At 19.6% G+C, this 17,500-nt stretch overlaps 5 protein-coding genes across 5 annotated transcripts in view; 4 read left to right on the top strand and 1 right to left on the bottom strand.

Annotated features, from left to right (window-relative positions):
* Window positions 1-1,789, top strand: part of PF3D7_0322300 (diacylglycerol O-acyltransferase) — a gene marked incomplete at both ends in the record, with an annotated part of 1,962 nt that extends 173 nt beyond the window's left edge. Inside the window, one exon of the mRNA XM_001351257.1 lies at window positions 1-1,789. This exon is cut by the window's left edge and continues 173 nt beyond it. Coding sequence (XP_001351293.1) covers window positions 1-1,789 — 1,789 coding nt within the window.
* A 1,205-nt stretch (window positions 1,790-2,994) lies between these two features.
* PF3D7_0322200 (conserved Plasmodium protein, unknown function) lies at window positions 2,995-6,813 on the top strand (the record flags this gene model as incomplete). The annotated part of the gene is made up of 14 exons (XM_001351256.2): window positions 2,995-3,040; window positions 3,176-4,482; window positions 4,558-4,599; window positions 4,719-4,808; window positions 4,953-5,038; window positions 5,145-5,226; window positions 5,324-5,388; window positions 5,535-5,597; window positions 5,752-5,903; window positions 6,018-6,064; window positions 6,201-6,235; window positions 6,339-6,393; window positions 6,492-6,549; window positions 6,680-6,813. 14 exons carry the CDS (start codon window positions 2,995-2,997, stop codon window positions 6,811-6,813), a joined length of 2,262 nt encoding a protein of 753 aa, XP_001351292.2.
* Window positions 6,814-7,585: 772 nt separating this feature from the next.
* PF3D7_0322100 (mRNA-capping enzyme subunit beta) lies at window positions 7,586-9,361 on the top strand (the record flags this gene model as incomplete). Its single annotated transcript, XM_002808588.1, has 1 exon — window positions 7,586-9,361. One exon carries the CDS (start codon window positions 7,586-7,588, stop codon window positions 9,359-9,361), a length of 1,776 nt encoding a protein of 591 aa, XP_002808634.1.
* A 1,480-nt stretch (window positions 9,362-10,841) lies between these two features.
* PF3D7_0322000 (peptidyl-prolyl cis-trans isomerase) lies at window positions 10,842-11,357 on the top strand (the record flags this gene model as incomplete). The annotated part of the gene is made up of 1 exon (XM_001351254.1): window positions 10,842-11,357. The coding sequence occupies one exon, from the start codon at window positions 10,842-10,844 to the stop codon at window positions 11,355-11,357; it is 516 nt and encodes a 171-aa protein (XP_001351290.1).
* A 701-nt stretch (window positions 11,358-12,058) lies between these two features.
* PF3D7_0321900 (cyclic amine resistance locus protein) lies at window positions 12,059-17,027 on the bottom strand (the record flags this gene model as incomplete). The annotated part of the gene is made up of 9 exons (XM_002808587.1): window positions 12,059-12,154; window positions 12,292-12,364; window positions 12,521-12,577; window positions 12,729-12,844; window positions 13,041-13,142; window positions 13,292-13,328; window positions 13,435-13,607; window positions 13,702-16,560; window positions 16,689-17,027. The coding sequence occupies 9 exons, from the start codon at window positions 17,025-17,027 to the stop codon at window positions 12,059-12,061; spliced, it is 3,852 nt and encodes a 1,283-aa protein (XP_002808633.1).
* Window positions 17,028-17,500: the final 473 nt, after the last annotated feature.

Raw genomic sequence — 17,500 nt, 5'->3', positions numbered from 1 at the left:
AGAAAATTTTAAAAAATATGGTTTAATTATAAAGATACCAAAGAATTGTGATTTAGTAAAAAACCTTCCACTTTTATTTTGCTTTATATCTTTGCATGTAACTATATTTTTTAGCTGGTTTATTGAAAGATATGTAACTTCCTGGTTATATACATGTATCGATGAAGACGACCAACACACTTTTAAAAATATCCCTATGGATGATCTGAGCAACAAAACAGATATGATAATAGAAAAGAAGAATTATAAAAGCCTTTATCCAAATTTAATAAGAAGAAAAAAGAAAAATAACACCATAAATAATGATAATGAAAATAATAATAATAATAATAATAGTAATAATAATAATAGTAATAATAATAATAATAGCAATAATAATAATAGTAATAATAATAATAATAATAATAACAATAATTATAATAATTGCTTGCATAAAGATCCACCCTCAATTTATAGCTATGATAGTAATACAACATATGAAAATGAGCCTTATGATAAATTCGATAAAGATAATAGTACATATGACAAATGCGATAAAGATATTTTATGTGATAAAAAAGATTCAAAACAAACATGTAACGATATATGTAAAAAAAAACTTAAAGAATTAAAAAATAATAATACTGAAAAAAATAATAATAACAATAATAATAATAATTATATTAATACGTGTGCTCATAATATTCATACACATATCAAGGATGATGATATTAGTACATCGTCTTGTTTAAAAAAAAAAAAAAAAAAAAAAGTACATGGATGGAAATCATTTCATTTATCAATCTTTTTATTAAGATGCATAAATAGCATATTTATATTATTATTTCCTTTATTAACCATATCATATTATGATACTGAACCCACACTTTCATCTATATTATTAACTATATCCATTGTATGGTTTTTTAAATTTTATTCATTTCATGAGGTGTGTTATGAAGCTAGGAAATTACACATAGAAAATGTAGATTTGAAGAATCTTATAGAAGATGATCTATCTTCTGAAATGTATTATATTAAAAGATATCCATATTGTTTAGACCTAAAAAGTTATTATACATATATTTTAATGCCTACTATGTGCTTTCAATTTTTTTATCCACGAACAGAAAAAATTAGATGGATTCATGTAGCAAAACATATATTTGAAGTTATTTTATTAATAATCATGATCAAAATTATATCAGATCAATATATGTTTATAACAGTCGAAAATACTTTTACCATGAAAGAATTTACATCAGCACATTTCTCTGTAAAAATAACACATATAATAGAAAGAATGCTAAAGGTATCTATACCAACACTATATATATGGCTAATAGGTTTTCTTATAGTCTTTCATCATTGGTGTAATATATTAGCTGAAATTACAAGATTCGGAGATAGACTATTTTACAAAGATTGGTGGAATGCTAGCTCTTTTGCTGAATATTGGAGGAAATGGAATCTACCTATATATTATTTTGTTTGTAGACATATTAATAAACCCTTAATTTATTATGGTATACATAGAAATGTTTCCATGATAATTGTTTTCTTTATATCTGCTATGTTACATGAATATCTAATTAGTATACCATTAAAATTAGGTTTTACCGGATATATCTTTTTTGCATTCATATGTCAAATACCTTTAGTACAATTTACTAATAATGCATATTTCAAAAAACATAAAACTATTGGAAATTCCATCTTCTGGATTGTTTTTTGTTTCACCGGACAACCGCTTATTCTATTTATTTATTACTACTTGTGGATAGATAAACAAGGCACGCTTAAAAATTGAAACATAAGGGGAAAAAGGGAAAAAGGGAAAAAGGAAAAGAAAAAGAAAAATAAAGAGAGAAACATAAATGCGCTCACGACAAGTTTGTTATATTAAACGTATGATAAGCAACACAAAGAAACATTTATTCAAAGGATTAACAAAAAAAAAAAAAAAAAATGCAATATGGACAAAATATACAACATATACAATATTATATACAACATATACAATATTATATACAATATATACAATATATACAATATACATAATATACACGTGCATATATTTTACCACCATGGACACATATCTCAAAAGTGTAAAAAAAGAACTATAACTATAACCTTTACTCTTATAATTAAAAAAATAAAAAAATAAAATAAAATTATTATTATATATTTTATACCAGACTTAACCGTATATATTTAAAAAAAAATTTATATATTTTTTTTTTTCTTTCGTATCATTATTTGTTTTTTTTTTTTTTGTTTTTTTTTTTTTAAATAAAAAAAATACCTTGTTATAATACATTTTTTTATAAGTTTATATTTTATTTGTATCTTTTATTATACCTTTGTGTATTATCTTTTTTTTTAAGCACCTTATAATAATATCAAATTTGTTAAAAAAGGGTGAACGTTTTTAAATATACATATTAAAAATATCTTTTTTATGTAAATTGCATAAATGAATAAATAAACATATATATATATATATATATATATGTATTTATTTATATGTTTTTATATTTTATATTTTATATTTTATCCTTTTTATTTTTTATTTTTTATTTTTTAAACTTGTCTTATAAATTTTATCTTTTTTTTTTTAAATGAAAACTTGTAAAGTTGTATAAATTATAATATTATTTTATTATTTTTCAATCAATAAAATATATGTAAGAAAAGAGTAAGGGTCCACGTGGATAAACATAAAAATATATATATATATATATATATATATATATATGTATTTATTTTCACTCCTTTTATATTTTTATTAACACGTAGGTGATACCATACATATTATACAACTACATAATATTAACGTACATATTATAATACTTGCCAGTCTCAAATTTTATATCTTATTAATTTATATATATTTATTTTTTTTATTTTTTTTTATTCTATATAATACTGTCTTGTGTAATTTTCCTAATATACTCATTATAAGGACATTCATTTAACTTATAAAATAATCATATAACAAAAAAAAAAAAAAAAATGAGTCCAGAAGGCGTTTTTAAAAATGAAGATACTCCTCAAAATGGTATATTAAAATAATATATAGATAAATATATAAATAAATAAATAAATATATATATATATATATATATATATGTTTAAATAAATACTCATACATATGTATCACATTTCAAATTTAATTCCCTATTTATATACATAGATGAAGAATTAAATATAATAAAGGATTACTTAGATGAGCTGCATTATGCCACTCAAAATTTATATAATACAAATTATTATAACACATTATGTAACTATAAAAAACTTGGAGAATCCAAGCAGTTTTCTGTTTTAAAATGTTTAAAAACAAAAGAAGGAACAAGAAAAGACAATATTGAAAGTTACCATTTTGATCATGAGGAAAAATTAAACAATCCTAATTATTCATATTATTCTGATCAAGAGGAACTTAATTCTTCTCAATCTCATCATTCATATAACTCAAATAATACATCTAATTATGAACATTCTTTTCCTTATCAATCCAAAACAACAAAACATCCACAAAAAAATATACAAAATCAAACAAAGGATATGAAACATATATTATTTTCATTAAATGCAGCTGATGAATTTAAAAAAAAAAAAAAAAAAAAAAAACACACACACAAAGACGAAAAAAAAGAAATTATTAATTTTAATACAAAAGAAAAAAATATTTTTCATAATCATAAAAATAAGGAACCAAAAAATAAAACTAAAAATCCAAACAATCATACAAATAAAACAGAATTGTCAAACCAAAAGACTCATAATTTTAAAACACAACAAACAGAAAAAAAATATAATAATATACATAATTATAAAAATCAAAAACTAAAATGTAAAATAATACCTGATAATTATAATAATTTATCATATTCTCAAAATATCAAACATGTAAATAATGACCTGAACAAGTCATACACATTCGAAAATATTATACAAATGACCAATTATAAAATAAAAGATTTAAAAGATAAAGAAGACAATATAAAATTTACAAACGATAAAGAAAAAGAATTATTTCAATATCTAATATTAAAAGCTATAAACGAAATTGAGCAAATCAGTACTAAATTAGAACAAAAATTTAAAGATCAATTAATAAATAAAATAAATTATCTACAAGAAAAATATGAACACAAAGTAAAAGACTTATACAAATTTAATGTTTCATTAGGTATACAAAATGAACAACTTCTAAAAAAGGATCAAGATAATAAAGAATTAATAAAACAACTAGAAAGTACAAAACATATAATGTTACATCAAATAGAAAATTTAAAAAAAAATAATCAAATCATATACGATAAATTTTTACAAAAAGACATATCTCAAAACGAAACAAACGACACCATTGAAAAATTAAACCAAAAATTAAAATCAGAACAAAAACAAATTTATCATTATGAACAAAAAATTAATACACTTAATGATGATCTAAATAATAGTTATCAAAAATATGTTTATTATTACAATAAATCGGTAAGCATATGTTCATAAATAAATATTAGCATTTTTTTTTTTTTTTATTATATGTTATTTTTTTTTATTTTATAGGATTCTAACCAAAACCTTCTACAACAAAAGGAAGACCAAATTGTACACCTAAAACTTTTAAAAAAAAAAAAAAAAAAAAAAAAAAAATGATTCATAAAATATAATATTCTATATATTTATAATTTCTTATATTTGATAATTTCCTTGATGTTTTATTACAGGGAAAATTGAAAAACCAATTAGATATACACATTAATTCAAAAAATGATATACAAGAAAAGTTAAAAAATATATACACTGAAAATAATAAAGTATATGGAATAAAATAAAGAAATCTCTACATATATGTCATGATGTACATAAAATTTGTTTCTATATGTTTTATTAATTACTTACACGTCTTTTACTTTATAATATATACATATATATGTATATATTTATTTATTTATTTATAGGTCGAAAGAGATAATGATGATTTGAAGAATGAATTAACCAAGACAAAATTAAATCTGGAAAAATTAAAAGATGAATATGAAGAACTGTAAAGAAAAAAACATATTACAAAAATGTTTATATATTATATGTTATATATCAATTCTTTTTTTTTTTTTTTTTTTTTTTTTTTTTTTGTCACTACTTTTGAAAAGATATCATAACAAGCAATATGTCTTTTCGTGTTATAAAAATGAAGAAAAAATTTTGAAAGAAAATTTGGAACGCTATAAAACAGTTGGGAAAATAATAAAATAAAATAAAATATTTAAGTTACAATTCTATATATTTCTATATGTTTATATTATTATCTAATTTTATTGTATTTTATAAGAAATGCGCCATATTGGAAAATCAGAAGGATTGCCACATATTAGAAGATAAATACAAACAACTGGAGTAATTTATACATATGCAAATTATATACATATTTATACATTAATATTTAAAATAATGAATTAAAAAAAATTATTATATATATATATATATATATATATATATATAATATTTATAATTCCATATATTCTTGCTATTTCCTCCTTTAGAATTAAACTAAAAGACACGGAAAATGAAAAATATATGTATGAGCGAACCTGCTTGATGAATGAGTAAATTAAAAAATATATAATGTGAACGTTTTTTTTTTTTTTTTTTTTTTTTTTTTTCCCTGAACAAGTCAGGCAAATTATAAATAATTTCCTCACCAAAATAAACAGAATAAATGGCTTTTTAAATATTAATTATTTTATTTTATTTTCTTAGGAAAAGACAAAATGATATGGCTACAGAAATAAAGGACTTAAAAAACGAATTGTACGATTGTAAGAATAGATTATATAAAATGAGCAAATCAGACGTTCTAGATATGAAAACGACATTATATAATCAAGATATATTACGCGATAAAATAAAAGGTGATGATATTATAGTAATATATAAATATATAGACATATACATATATATATATATATATATATATATATATATATATTATGTATTTTTTTTTTTTTTTTCCTTTTTTTTTTTAGAAAAGGAAAAGGATAAAGAAACATTTCAATTTAATTATAATAATATAGTACATACAAAATAAATAGAAAAGAATAAAAAATATGTGTATATATATATATATATATTAACCAATATAGGCATCCACCACTTTATAATAAAAATATATATGTCCTATTTTTTCATATAATTTTCACTCTTTTCAGCAAAGCGATGAAAAGCCGGAGCACGAGGAAACATCGTAGGATAATAAATAAATAAATAAACAAATCATATTAAAACCTTTTAATCATATAAAGAAAAATTAATTCAAATAAATAAATATGTACATATTTCCTTTATAGAGACGATCCTCTAAACGTTAAACAAAAAATAAGTTCCATAGAGAAACAACTTATTGTAAATTACGAAAAAATAATAATAATAAAATATAAATATATATATATATATATATATATATATATATATTATTATTTTCTAAAATAATATTCTTACAGTTATTAAAACTTGAGAAAGCAAATAAAGAATCAGAGCTCATAAGGTGTCCTAAGCATGGTATGTTTTTCAAATGACAAAAAAAAAAAAGGGATAACTGAAATGATAAACAAATAAATATATATAGATATAGATATATTATTTTATTTTTTATTTTTTATTTTTTATTTTTTATTTTTTTCATTATAAGGAAGAAGAAGCGAAGAAATTAAAAAAAAGGAATTCATAGAAACAAAATTAAAATATCTGGAAGATAAAATAAACATTCTTAACAAAAATTTAAAATATATGAAATTAAAGAAAAATGAAAAGAATAATATTTAAATGAGTTGTACAAAGTAATAAATAAATTGTATGTCATATGTAAATATATATATATATATATATAATTACATATATATATTATATGTATGTATAATATTATCTTTATATATTTACATACACTTTTAAATAAATATTACTTTATTTTTTTTTATATATTTATATATTATACATTAAAATTTTTCCCTTCATTCTGTAAGAAAATAAAAACAATTTATTGGTAATTTATTTTTTTTTATTATTTTTATTTTATTTTTTTTTTATTTTATTTTATTCTTTTTACCTTTTTTAGTATTGTTATTATTATATATAGTTTATATATGTATATTTCTTAATATTACAAAAAAAAAAAAAAAAAAAAAAAAAGTGAACTTATAACAATATACTTTCTTTTCCTTTCTTTTTTTTTCAATGAAAGATAAAAAAAGTACAACATTTCAAAAAGGAAAAAAAGGTGATGAAAAATTGTGAATATTTTCTATGAAATAAGTTTTTTAAAAAATATAAATTATTTTGTTTGCTCCGATTTAAAAAAAAAAAAAATGAATAAATGGATAAATGGATAAATAAATAAATAAATATATATATATATATATATATATATAATATACATTATAATTAAATAATATTCTTCTATTGTATCATTTAAAAAATGTAAAACTTTGAGGAATAGAATAATTGTTATATGTATAACATAATATAGATTGACATATATAATATATATATATATATATAATATATACTTTTATTTAGTTGGGAAAAAAAAAAGAAAAGAATGGTAAGAGAAGCACATGAATTATTAGATGGAAGTAGACCTATACCGATTGATAAGATAACATACGAATTATCTCAGAATATAATATTGGCTTTCGACAATCATGAGAATATAAATAATAAAGATATTCAAATTGAAATTGAAGGAAGGGTGGGGTTAGTAATAGATAAGAATAAGAATAGAATAAAATTACCAATAAATACAGATGCAATTATTGAAAATAATTATTCAGATTTCCAGGCCGGAATTGATAGAGAATCGTTTGAATATCTCTTGGATTATTTTCATAACATGACCCTAAAGAAAAGATTAAGTATACGTAATAATGATAATAATAATAATAATATGGACAATAATAATAATAATATGGACAATAATAATAATATTCATATACACAACAGTGGTAATAATACTAATCAGACACATTCTTATGACAAAAATGCTGATGATAATAAACCAACTTGTAATTATTCATATGATAAAAAAAATGCTTGTATATACGATTTCCTAGAACTTAAAACAACAAAAAGTATTGATAAATATTATGTTATAAAAAATAATAACAGTAGAATTAGAACAACCACATATTTAAATGACGATAACAAACAAGAAACAGAAAGTATGATGATACAGTCTTTACAAAAAGATAATTTAAACATATGGAATGTTTATACAGGTAATAATTATGATTATTTTGATGATGACGAAGAAGATGATGATGATGATTATAATAATAATAATAATAATAATAATGGAGATACAGGGACAAAAACAAATATTGCTACAAATAACACCCATGGTTTAACGACATCGAAATCACAACACATCTATAACAATTTAGTTGATAAAAATGATTCCATAGATTATCGTATTTCTATAAATATAGAATATACCAAACCTATTAGTAAATTATATTTATCTAAAAACACACCAGTACATGAAAGATTAAAAGAAAGAACCACATTTATAAATACATATCTAGGTTTACAAGTAGATATGACTAAAATAAAAACCAAAAATAATGAGTTATATGAAGTAGAAATAGAAATACCATCAAAAACTATTTTTAAAGCCATGTCAAATTTAAGGAATAAAAAAGATTCCAATTATTTACATTTTATATGTTCTAATCTAGTTAATAATATTAGAGGTATATGTAGTCAATTAAATGTTTTCAAAAAAAGTAAACACATGTTGAAAAATACAATGATCACAAAATTAAATAATAATAGTAATAATCAGAATAATCTTTCGTTATTACCAAATCATCCAAACGATGATACCATTTCGTCGAAAGAAAAAGAAAAGTTCAAAAAATACATACACTCTGTATTACCAATTGTGGGAGACTACATGTATAGAGTTGTTACGAAAAATGAAAAACATATAAAAAGAAAAATCAAAGACCAACTAATAACGAATAAAGAAAAAATAAACATTTTTAAAAATAACGTTGATATACGTAGACATAATAAAAAATCCTTGCAAACCATAAATGAAGTACATGTAGAAAATAAATGGAAGGCATTCAAAAGGGGTACAAAAATAGAAGTACTCTTATGTAGTGATGATGAAGAATACGAACAAAACGAAGATGTACAGGATATAAATAATGAATACTATGATCAATATAAAAATGAAGAAGATACAAGCCTCTATATAAATAATATTTATATGCACAATCAAATCAATAACAACAACAACAACAATAATGATAATGATAATAAGAATGAAGAGAATCTTAAAAATTATAAGGACTTTTATGATGATACATAAATTACTGATCTTTCTAGGTGCGCTGCTACCATTATCGTGAATAATATCTGTACATATGTACACATATATGACATATTATATATATATATATATATATATATATATATATATATTTATTTATTTTTATATTATTTTTTTTTTTTTTTTATGTATTATTTTTTAAATATGTTTAATTAACATTTGTTTTGTGTTAAAAACATACCAAAATAAATATCATTCTTTTTTTTTCTCTCTTATAAAATACACACGAACAATCATATTATGAATAGTTTATTCAAAAGGTTTGTTTCTTTTTGAAAAACATAAAGATATATAATTTTTATAAAAGTAAAATATAACCCATATTGTCATAGCATATATATATATATATATATATATATATGTATTTTTTTTTTTTAAGATTAAATGCAATTTTGTTATAAAAGCATATATTACAATATGGGTCGAGCATTTTCTTCAGGTTGACATATCATAAATTTTTTCATATATTTTATTTATATTAAAAAATAAACATGACAAAGGATTATTCAATAAATATTATATATATATATATTTATTTATTTAAATAAATTTATATTTTAAAAGTAGGAACTACTATTATTTTTCAATCGACATAATTAAAAAAAATATATATTATATATATATATATATATATATATATATATATATATATATTTTTGTTTAAGCTTTGCTTTGAATACCACCGTAAGAAAAAATATATATATTATTTATATTTATATTTATATCACCACTATATTTTATATACAAATTTGCTTAAGAAGAAACCCTCTATTTTATATAGCATAATTATTTATAATATAATATATTTAAACGGATTAATAAAATACAAGATCTATTTATATATTTATATATATATTACATATTATGAAGTATCTTTCCATATAATATATAAAATATATATAATATATATATATAATAAATTATTTAACAATTTTTTATAATAAATATTAATAAAATAGTATGTACTACAAAAAAAAAAAAAAAAAAAAAAAAAATATATATATATATATATAATATAATATATAAGTATATCCTTATAAAATAAATACATTATATAAATGTAAACGTTTTACAATCTTAAAATAGCAAAAAGAAAGAAAACTAAAATAATAAAATAAAATAAAATAAATAATATGTACAATTTATAACTATACTATTATATATTTATAATAATATAATATAATTATTTCTATATAATAATATATATAATATATATATATATATATATATAATATTAAAATAAAAAAAAAAAAAAATTTTTTTTAATAAGGAATATATTTTTATATATTTTAGAATTTTATATTATTTCAAATAAACAAATAAAATTTATCAATTTTTTTTTTTCTTTTTAATATCTGCATTAATTATTTTATAAACATTTATATATATTATTACTATATATATATATATTTCTATTTTTAATTTTTACAAAAAAAAAAAAAAAAGAATTTTCTTCAAAATGAGTAAGAGGAGTAAAGTTTTTTTTGATATATCTATTGACAATAGTAATGCTGGAAGAATAATTTTTGAATTATTCAGTGATATAACTCCTAGAACCTGTGAAAACTTTAGAGCTTTATGTACAGGTGAAAAAATAGGATCAAGAGGTAAAAACTTACATTACAAAAATTCAATATTCCATAGAATTATTCCTCAATTTATGTGTCAAGGAGGTGATATTACAAATGGAAATGGATCAGGAGGAGAATCAATATATGGAAGATCTTTTACGGATGAAAATTTTAATATGAAACATGATCAACCAGGATTATTATCTATGGCAAATGCTGGACCAAATACCAACTCATCACAATTCTTTATCACCTTAGTACCTTGCCCATGGTTAGATGGTAAACATGTTGTTTTTGGAAAAGTTATCGAAGGTATGAATGTTGTTAGAGAAATGGAAAAGGAAGGAGCAAAAAGTGGATACGTCAAAAGATCTGTAGTAATAACTGATTGTGGTGAATTGTAAAAGGAAATATAAAAAAAAAAAAAAAAAAAAAAATACATACATACATACATACATACATATATTTATATATATATAATATTTCATAGATCTGTGTAGTTTATTTTATTTATTCTTACACATATAAATGTATTTAAATAAAAAGAATATTTAATTTTTCACATGTCCACATATATATATATATATATATATATATATTTATTTATATATTTATCCATTTATGTTACACAAATATGTAATTGTTCAATTTGACCTTTTTATATAAATACCATAAAAAACTCATACATTTAACAACACACTAATGACGATCATATTACTTAACCATAGTAAAAATTGTTCATGTAGAATTTTCTTTCTTATCATCATACAAAATTAAACAAATTAAAAAGTTTAAGGTTTTTAATAAGTAAACAAAAATATATAAATTCAAGGTTATTCTTATAATTTTAAAAAATAAACAATAATAAATATATATATATATATTAAACAAACAATTACAAAAACAAGAATAGTGATTTATTATAATATGTAATTTCTTTCTTAATGCTTTTAAATAATTGGTGGACAAAAAAAAAAAAGAAAAAAGAAATCAACATATGAAACCAACTTGTAAGAACATTTAACGTATTATTAATAGTCACATTTTATTTTATTTTATTTAATTTTATGTTTTCCTCTTTTATTTTTTTTTCCCCCCCCTTCTTTTATAATGCACTAATGTCATCATAAGGTTTTTTCAAATTTTTTAATTGCTTCTTCTCCGATATTGTATAAGACACAATCATAATTGATAATATTATCTGCATAAAAAAATTAAAAATAAAATAAAATTAATATATACATCACTACAAATACATATATATATATATATATATATATATTTATATATCATTTACATTTTTTCGTTAAAGGTTTCTATTTTTGTTGTAAATTATACCTTAAAAAGAAATAAACAAATCCATATAGATAAGGCAAAGGAAAAAAGTGATATATTTGATAAATAATTCAATCTGAAAAAATAAATTTTTTTTTTTTTTCAATAAATATAATAAAATTTAAAAAAACAAAAATACACACATAAATAAATATAAACATATATACATATATATATATACATATATATATATATATATATATATATATATATATTATATAAATTAATATACCTTGGAAGGGAACATACTATCAAGGTTACGACTGGCATGGACATATATCCCAACCGTCTGCATTTAAAAAAAAAAATAATAATAAATAATAAAGTGAAAAAATATATATGTCAATATATATGCACACAATCATATTCCTTTTATACACCTAAATTCAAATACATGTAATAAATAAATAAAAAATAAACCAAACAAAAAAAAAAGGTACCTCGTCGGTATGTGGGAAAAGGAAAAAATATTTTTACACGGAACTGCAAAAGAATCCTTCATGTAATAAATATTTTTATTGGGTGTTCTTGATATTAAAACATCAGCTAAAAGAGTCTAAAAAAATTAAATAAATAAATAAATATATATATATATATATATATATATATTTTTATTTACATGAACGTGCAGGTAAAAAAAATAGCTAGCTCATCAAAATATATTAACATGTAAGGAAAAAAAAAAAAAAACACAAAAAAGCAATTAAAATACGTTTACACAATTAAATATTAATTTTAATTTTTGTTCTTACGTGAAAATACTTATTCAATGATTCTGAATCTAATTTATTGTACTTTAACAAATAAGAATGCTTACACCAATCTACACCCACCTCAAGTAATAATATAATAATCTAAAAAGTGAAATAAATAAATAAATAAATAAATATAAAAATATAAAAATATACATATATATATATATATATATATATATATATTATAAAATAACTTATAACAATTAAACAAAGTGCGCTTTTTATTTTCACATATTTTGTATACGTACCAGCCAACTGGAAATACTAAAAAATGAATTTTGTGTTCTGCAAAGAAGAAAAAAAAAAATAATAATAAAATTAACTTATACACATATTAAACATAATTTAAGGCACACATATTGTTTTTTCTTCTCTATATAAAGGAATATACCTATATGCTGTTGACATTTTTAACAGAACAAGAAAAGCATCTATGAACAAATAAAATCTTTCAACTGCATCAGACGCTACAATTGTAAATAGGGATATTTTTGTAAATTTTTTAAAAACTGTGGATTTTATCTCTGTAAAATTGCTCATCACTAGGATTAAAAACATGGTGGACTAAAAAAAAAAAAAAAAAAAAAAAAAAAATATATATATATATATATATATATATAATTACACAGGTGCAACATATTAATATCTTTTGTGGTACCTCTGACGAATTGATAGCTATATTTAAGGATAAGAATCGCACAAGGTGCATAAATGCATGAATTAAGATATATGCAAGAACAAATATATATTGTATGGTAAATTTAAGTACTACACTATAGAAAGGAAATAATATGGATATTTTAGATTTATTATTTTTCTTTTTATCATTTTCATTATTAAAAAATCGTACGTTGTTTTCTTTATTTTTATTTAAATTAAAAGAATTTAATTCATTCTGATAATAAAATGAATCTGCATGATGTCTTATATTATTCATGTAAAAATTATTCGAAAAAATATCTTTATCCATATTAGTAACATAACCATTTTCGTATTCATGTTTATTTTTAATAACACTATCTTTATACATATAATTCATATAATTCATATTATTATTATTATTATTAAGAAGATTATCTTTATTTTTATTTGTAAATACGTTAATATGCCTAGTATTATCAAAGGTAATTAATTCATTATTATTGTCTTTGTTTTTGTAAATATAACTATTTACTCCATAATTATCATTATGTACATAATTTATATAGTTACTATTACTATTTATACTAGATTTTTCGTTATAGTTATTTCTTATAATACAAATATATGACCTCAAATTAATTATCCTTATAAACGTTCTTATCATATTATCGATCAAATCTTTTCCTAAAGATCTCAATAATCTCTCTAAAATTTCTAACATATTTAAAACCACATATAATTTCATAAAAGGCTGGGCTCTTATATAATGATAGATTCTAGATGTATCCACAAATGAAAAAATGTAAATACAAATCAATATTAAAGATAACCTAATTATACCACTATATTCAGGAAATGATAATTTTAAAGAATTTAAATGCTCTTTAAAAAGTTTTTTTTTCATATCTTTTATTTTATTCATATTTTGTAAATTATTTATATTTTTTTTATTCTTCATATTCTTTGAATCCTTCTTATTATTTTCGTTCAATTTTGTAAAATCATCATTACTCTTTTTATATTTTTCATCCTTATAAAAGCTTTTAACTAAAAATGGGTTACATTTATTTGTATCATTTATAAATTTATCATCATTCTTCTCATTTACCATAAAGCTATTACAATTTTGATTATCTTTTTTGTACTTCAAATCATGGCAACCTTTTTTAATTATTTTGTCATCATCATTATTATGCGAACATGCATTGAACATATTATCATTTGCCTTCATATTGAGAAGATCGCAATTGTTATGTTTTTCGGTTGTACAATAACTAGCGTTATTCATTACATCACTCATAATAATATGATTGTCATTATTATTGTCATTATTATTTTCCATATTATTATCCATATTATTGTTAGGATCATTCATTTTTGTATCTTTATCCTTCCCATACTGCTCACACGATGCTTCAAATTTATTATCTACAAATTCATTAGAATAATTTTCGCCTTTGTTCGTATCAATATGATCATTTTTGCTTGCACACAATTTATTGTTCCTACCTATAACACGTTTTGCACACATTAATAAATTTCTCATGTTCTTATTATTCTGTTTTGTTTTCTCCTTATTAGACATATTCACACATTTTCCCATATCTACTTCATTTGATTTATACATATGCTTTATAAAAAGATTGGAAGAGATATGCTCTTCATTATCTTCAAAATGTACAGAGTTCAACCTATGTATTTCACCCCCTTGTTCATAATCTATTTTTAATAAACCTCTCCTATTGTGTATATCAGAAAAATCAACCATTTGTTTATTTCTTGTATTATGAAAATTCATTTCAAATGATTGTGTATACATTTTTTTTTTTTTTCTTTCATCTTTATAAATAGGAAATGTATATAATTTATGGATATGAAAAAAGTATACAATTTTTATAAATATATAATTCATTAGATATTTAATATTTTGTAATATATTTTTACCAAAACAAAATAAAATAATAAAAAAATGTATAAAGAAATTTTTTTTTTCTTTTTTCGTTGTATTATATATTTCATTTATTTTCTTTTTATTCTTTTTATGCTTTGTCCAATTTTCTTTTTCCATATCATAAATATTATCACTATAATAGGTATCATTTATCATATTTCCTTTATACTTAAAATAATAATTTAATTTTATTTCGTTTTTTAAATATTTTATATTATTTATATATTTCTTTCGTTCTCCTTTTTCTTCATCATCATCATTATTATTATTTACACAATTTAACATAATAGACTTCGACCTTAATAATTTTACGTCTTCTCTTGATTTCAATACACTGTATTTATGACCATATTTCAACAATTCACTTTTTAAATCTTTATTATAACTTGACATTTTTCTCTTTCTATTATACAAAAAATATTTACCGATATTTTTCTTTTTCATACTACAAGTAATGTTGTCACATATATTATTTTTATGCTCATCATTTTCTTGTTTTTCTACACTTTTATTAAATTCTTCCTCATTATTATTATTATTATTAATATTTATCCTTTTTTCTAAATGCGTGTCTACCCATATATCATCGGAATGAGAAGCGTTCATGCTAAAGCGAGAACCATTAAGATAATGAAACGAAAATAAATTCCTTGATAATTTCTTATATAAAATAGAAGATTCATCAAGGGACTTCTCCTTAATATATTTGCTTTCATACATATGATCATTTTCTTTTCTTTTAATATATGACAATTTATTTAAATTCTTTATAACCCTCACCTTATATTTCTTCTTTGGGTCTTTGTAATTATTCACCGCATATTTATAAAACTTGTAATTTTTAAAATTATAAAAAATGTTCATAATATTACGACTAGCGTTCTTAAAAAATAAACTAATCAGAAGGCATATGGATCGTACCACCTGAAAAAAAAAAAAATAAAAAAAAATAATAATATGATAAAAAAAAAAAAAATATATATGTTTCATTAAATATAATGTTTATATGGTGACACACATATATATATATATATATATATATATATACATACTTGTATCGGCATAAACGTTATATCGTATAGTATATTATCTAAACATAAAAGAAATGAAAAACTCATTAGTTTCTCAAAAAAAAATGGTACATTTAACATATGATCTAATGCATTATCTGGTATAGAATTAGCTTTAAAAATATGATCCAGAAATTTGTAAAAATCATATTTATATTCATCATTAATATTCTTTTCTTTATTATCATTTATATTTTTAGACACATTTTCATCTTCTTTACATTCTTCTTCTGAACAATCACTATCACTATAATATCTGTTATAATGTGTTCCTCCTTTTATTTCGTCAATTATAAAATCATAAAGCGTAATCCTGTTCATATCTTTATCATTTTAAATTTTATAAATATTATATAAACAAAAAAAAAAAAACAAACATAAAATATAAACAAAATAAATAAATAAATAAAAATATATATATATATATGCTTGTATTTATGTTTGTGCTTCTTTTAGTTTTTTAAAAAATCATTATAACTAGAAAAGACAAAATAATATTCATAAAATATATATATATATATATATATATATATATATATATATATTATTACATATTAAACATATATCTTATTAATAGTTCTACAAATAATTAACCCTGTACAGTAATAAGAATGTATACTAAACATTCATATATAAATACATACATATATATATTATATAATTAATTATATATAATATTTTTTATATGTTTTATAAGAATTCTAAAGAAAAAAAAAAAAAAAAAAAAAAGATCACATATATATATATGTATATGTGCTTATGTGTATATCTTCCTAATTTTTAATATTTATATT

The sequence above is a fragment of the Plasmodium falciparum genome (assembly GCF_000002765.6).
Source record: "Plasmodium falciparum 3D7 genome assembly, chromosome: 3".
Taxonomy (NCBI): domain Eukaryota; phylum Apicomplexa; class Aconoidasida; order Haemosporida; family Plasmodiidae; genus Plasmodium; species Plasmodium falciparum.
The sequence above is the reverse complement of the archived record's forward strand: the minus strand, read 5'-3'. Positions and strand labels throughout refer to the sequence as shown.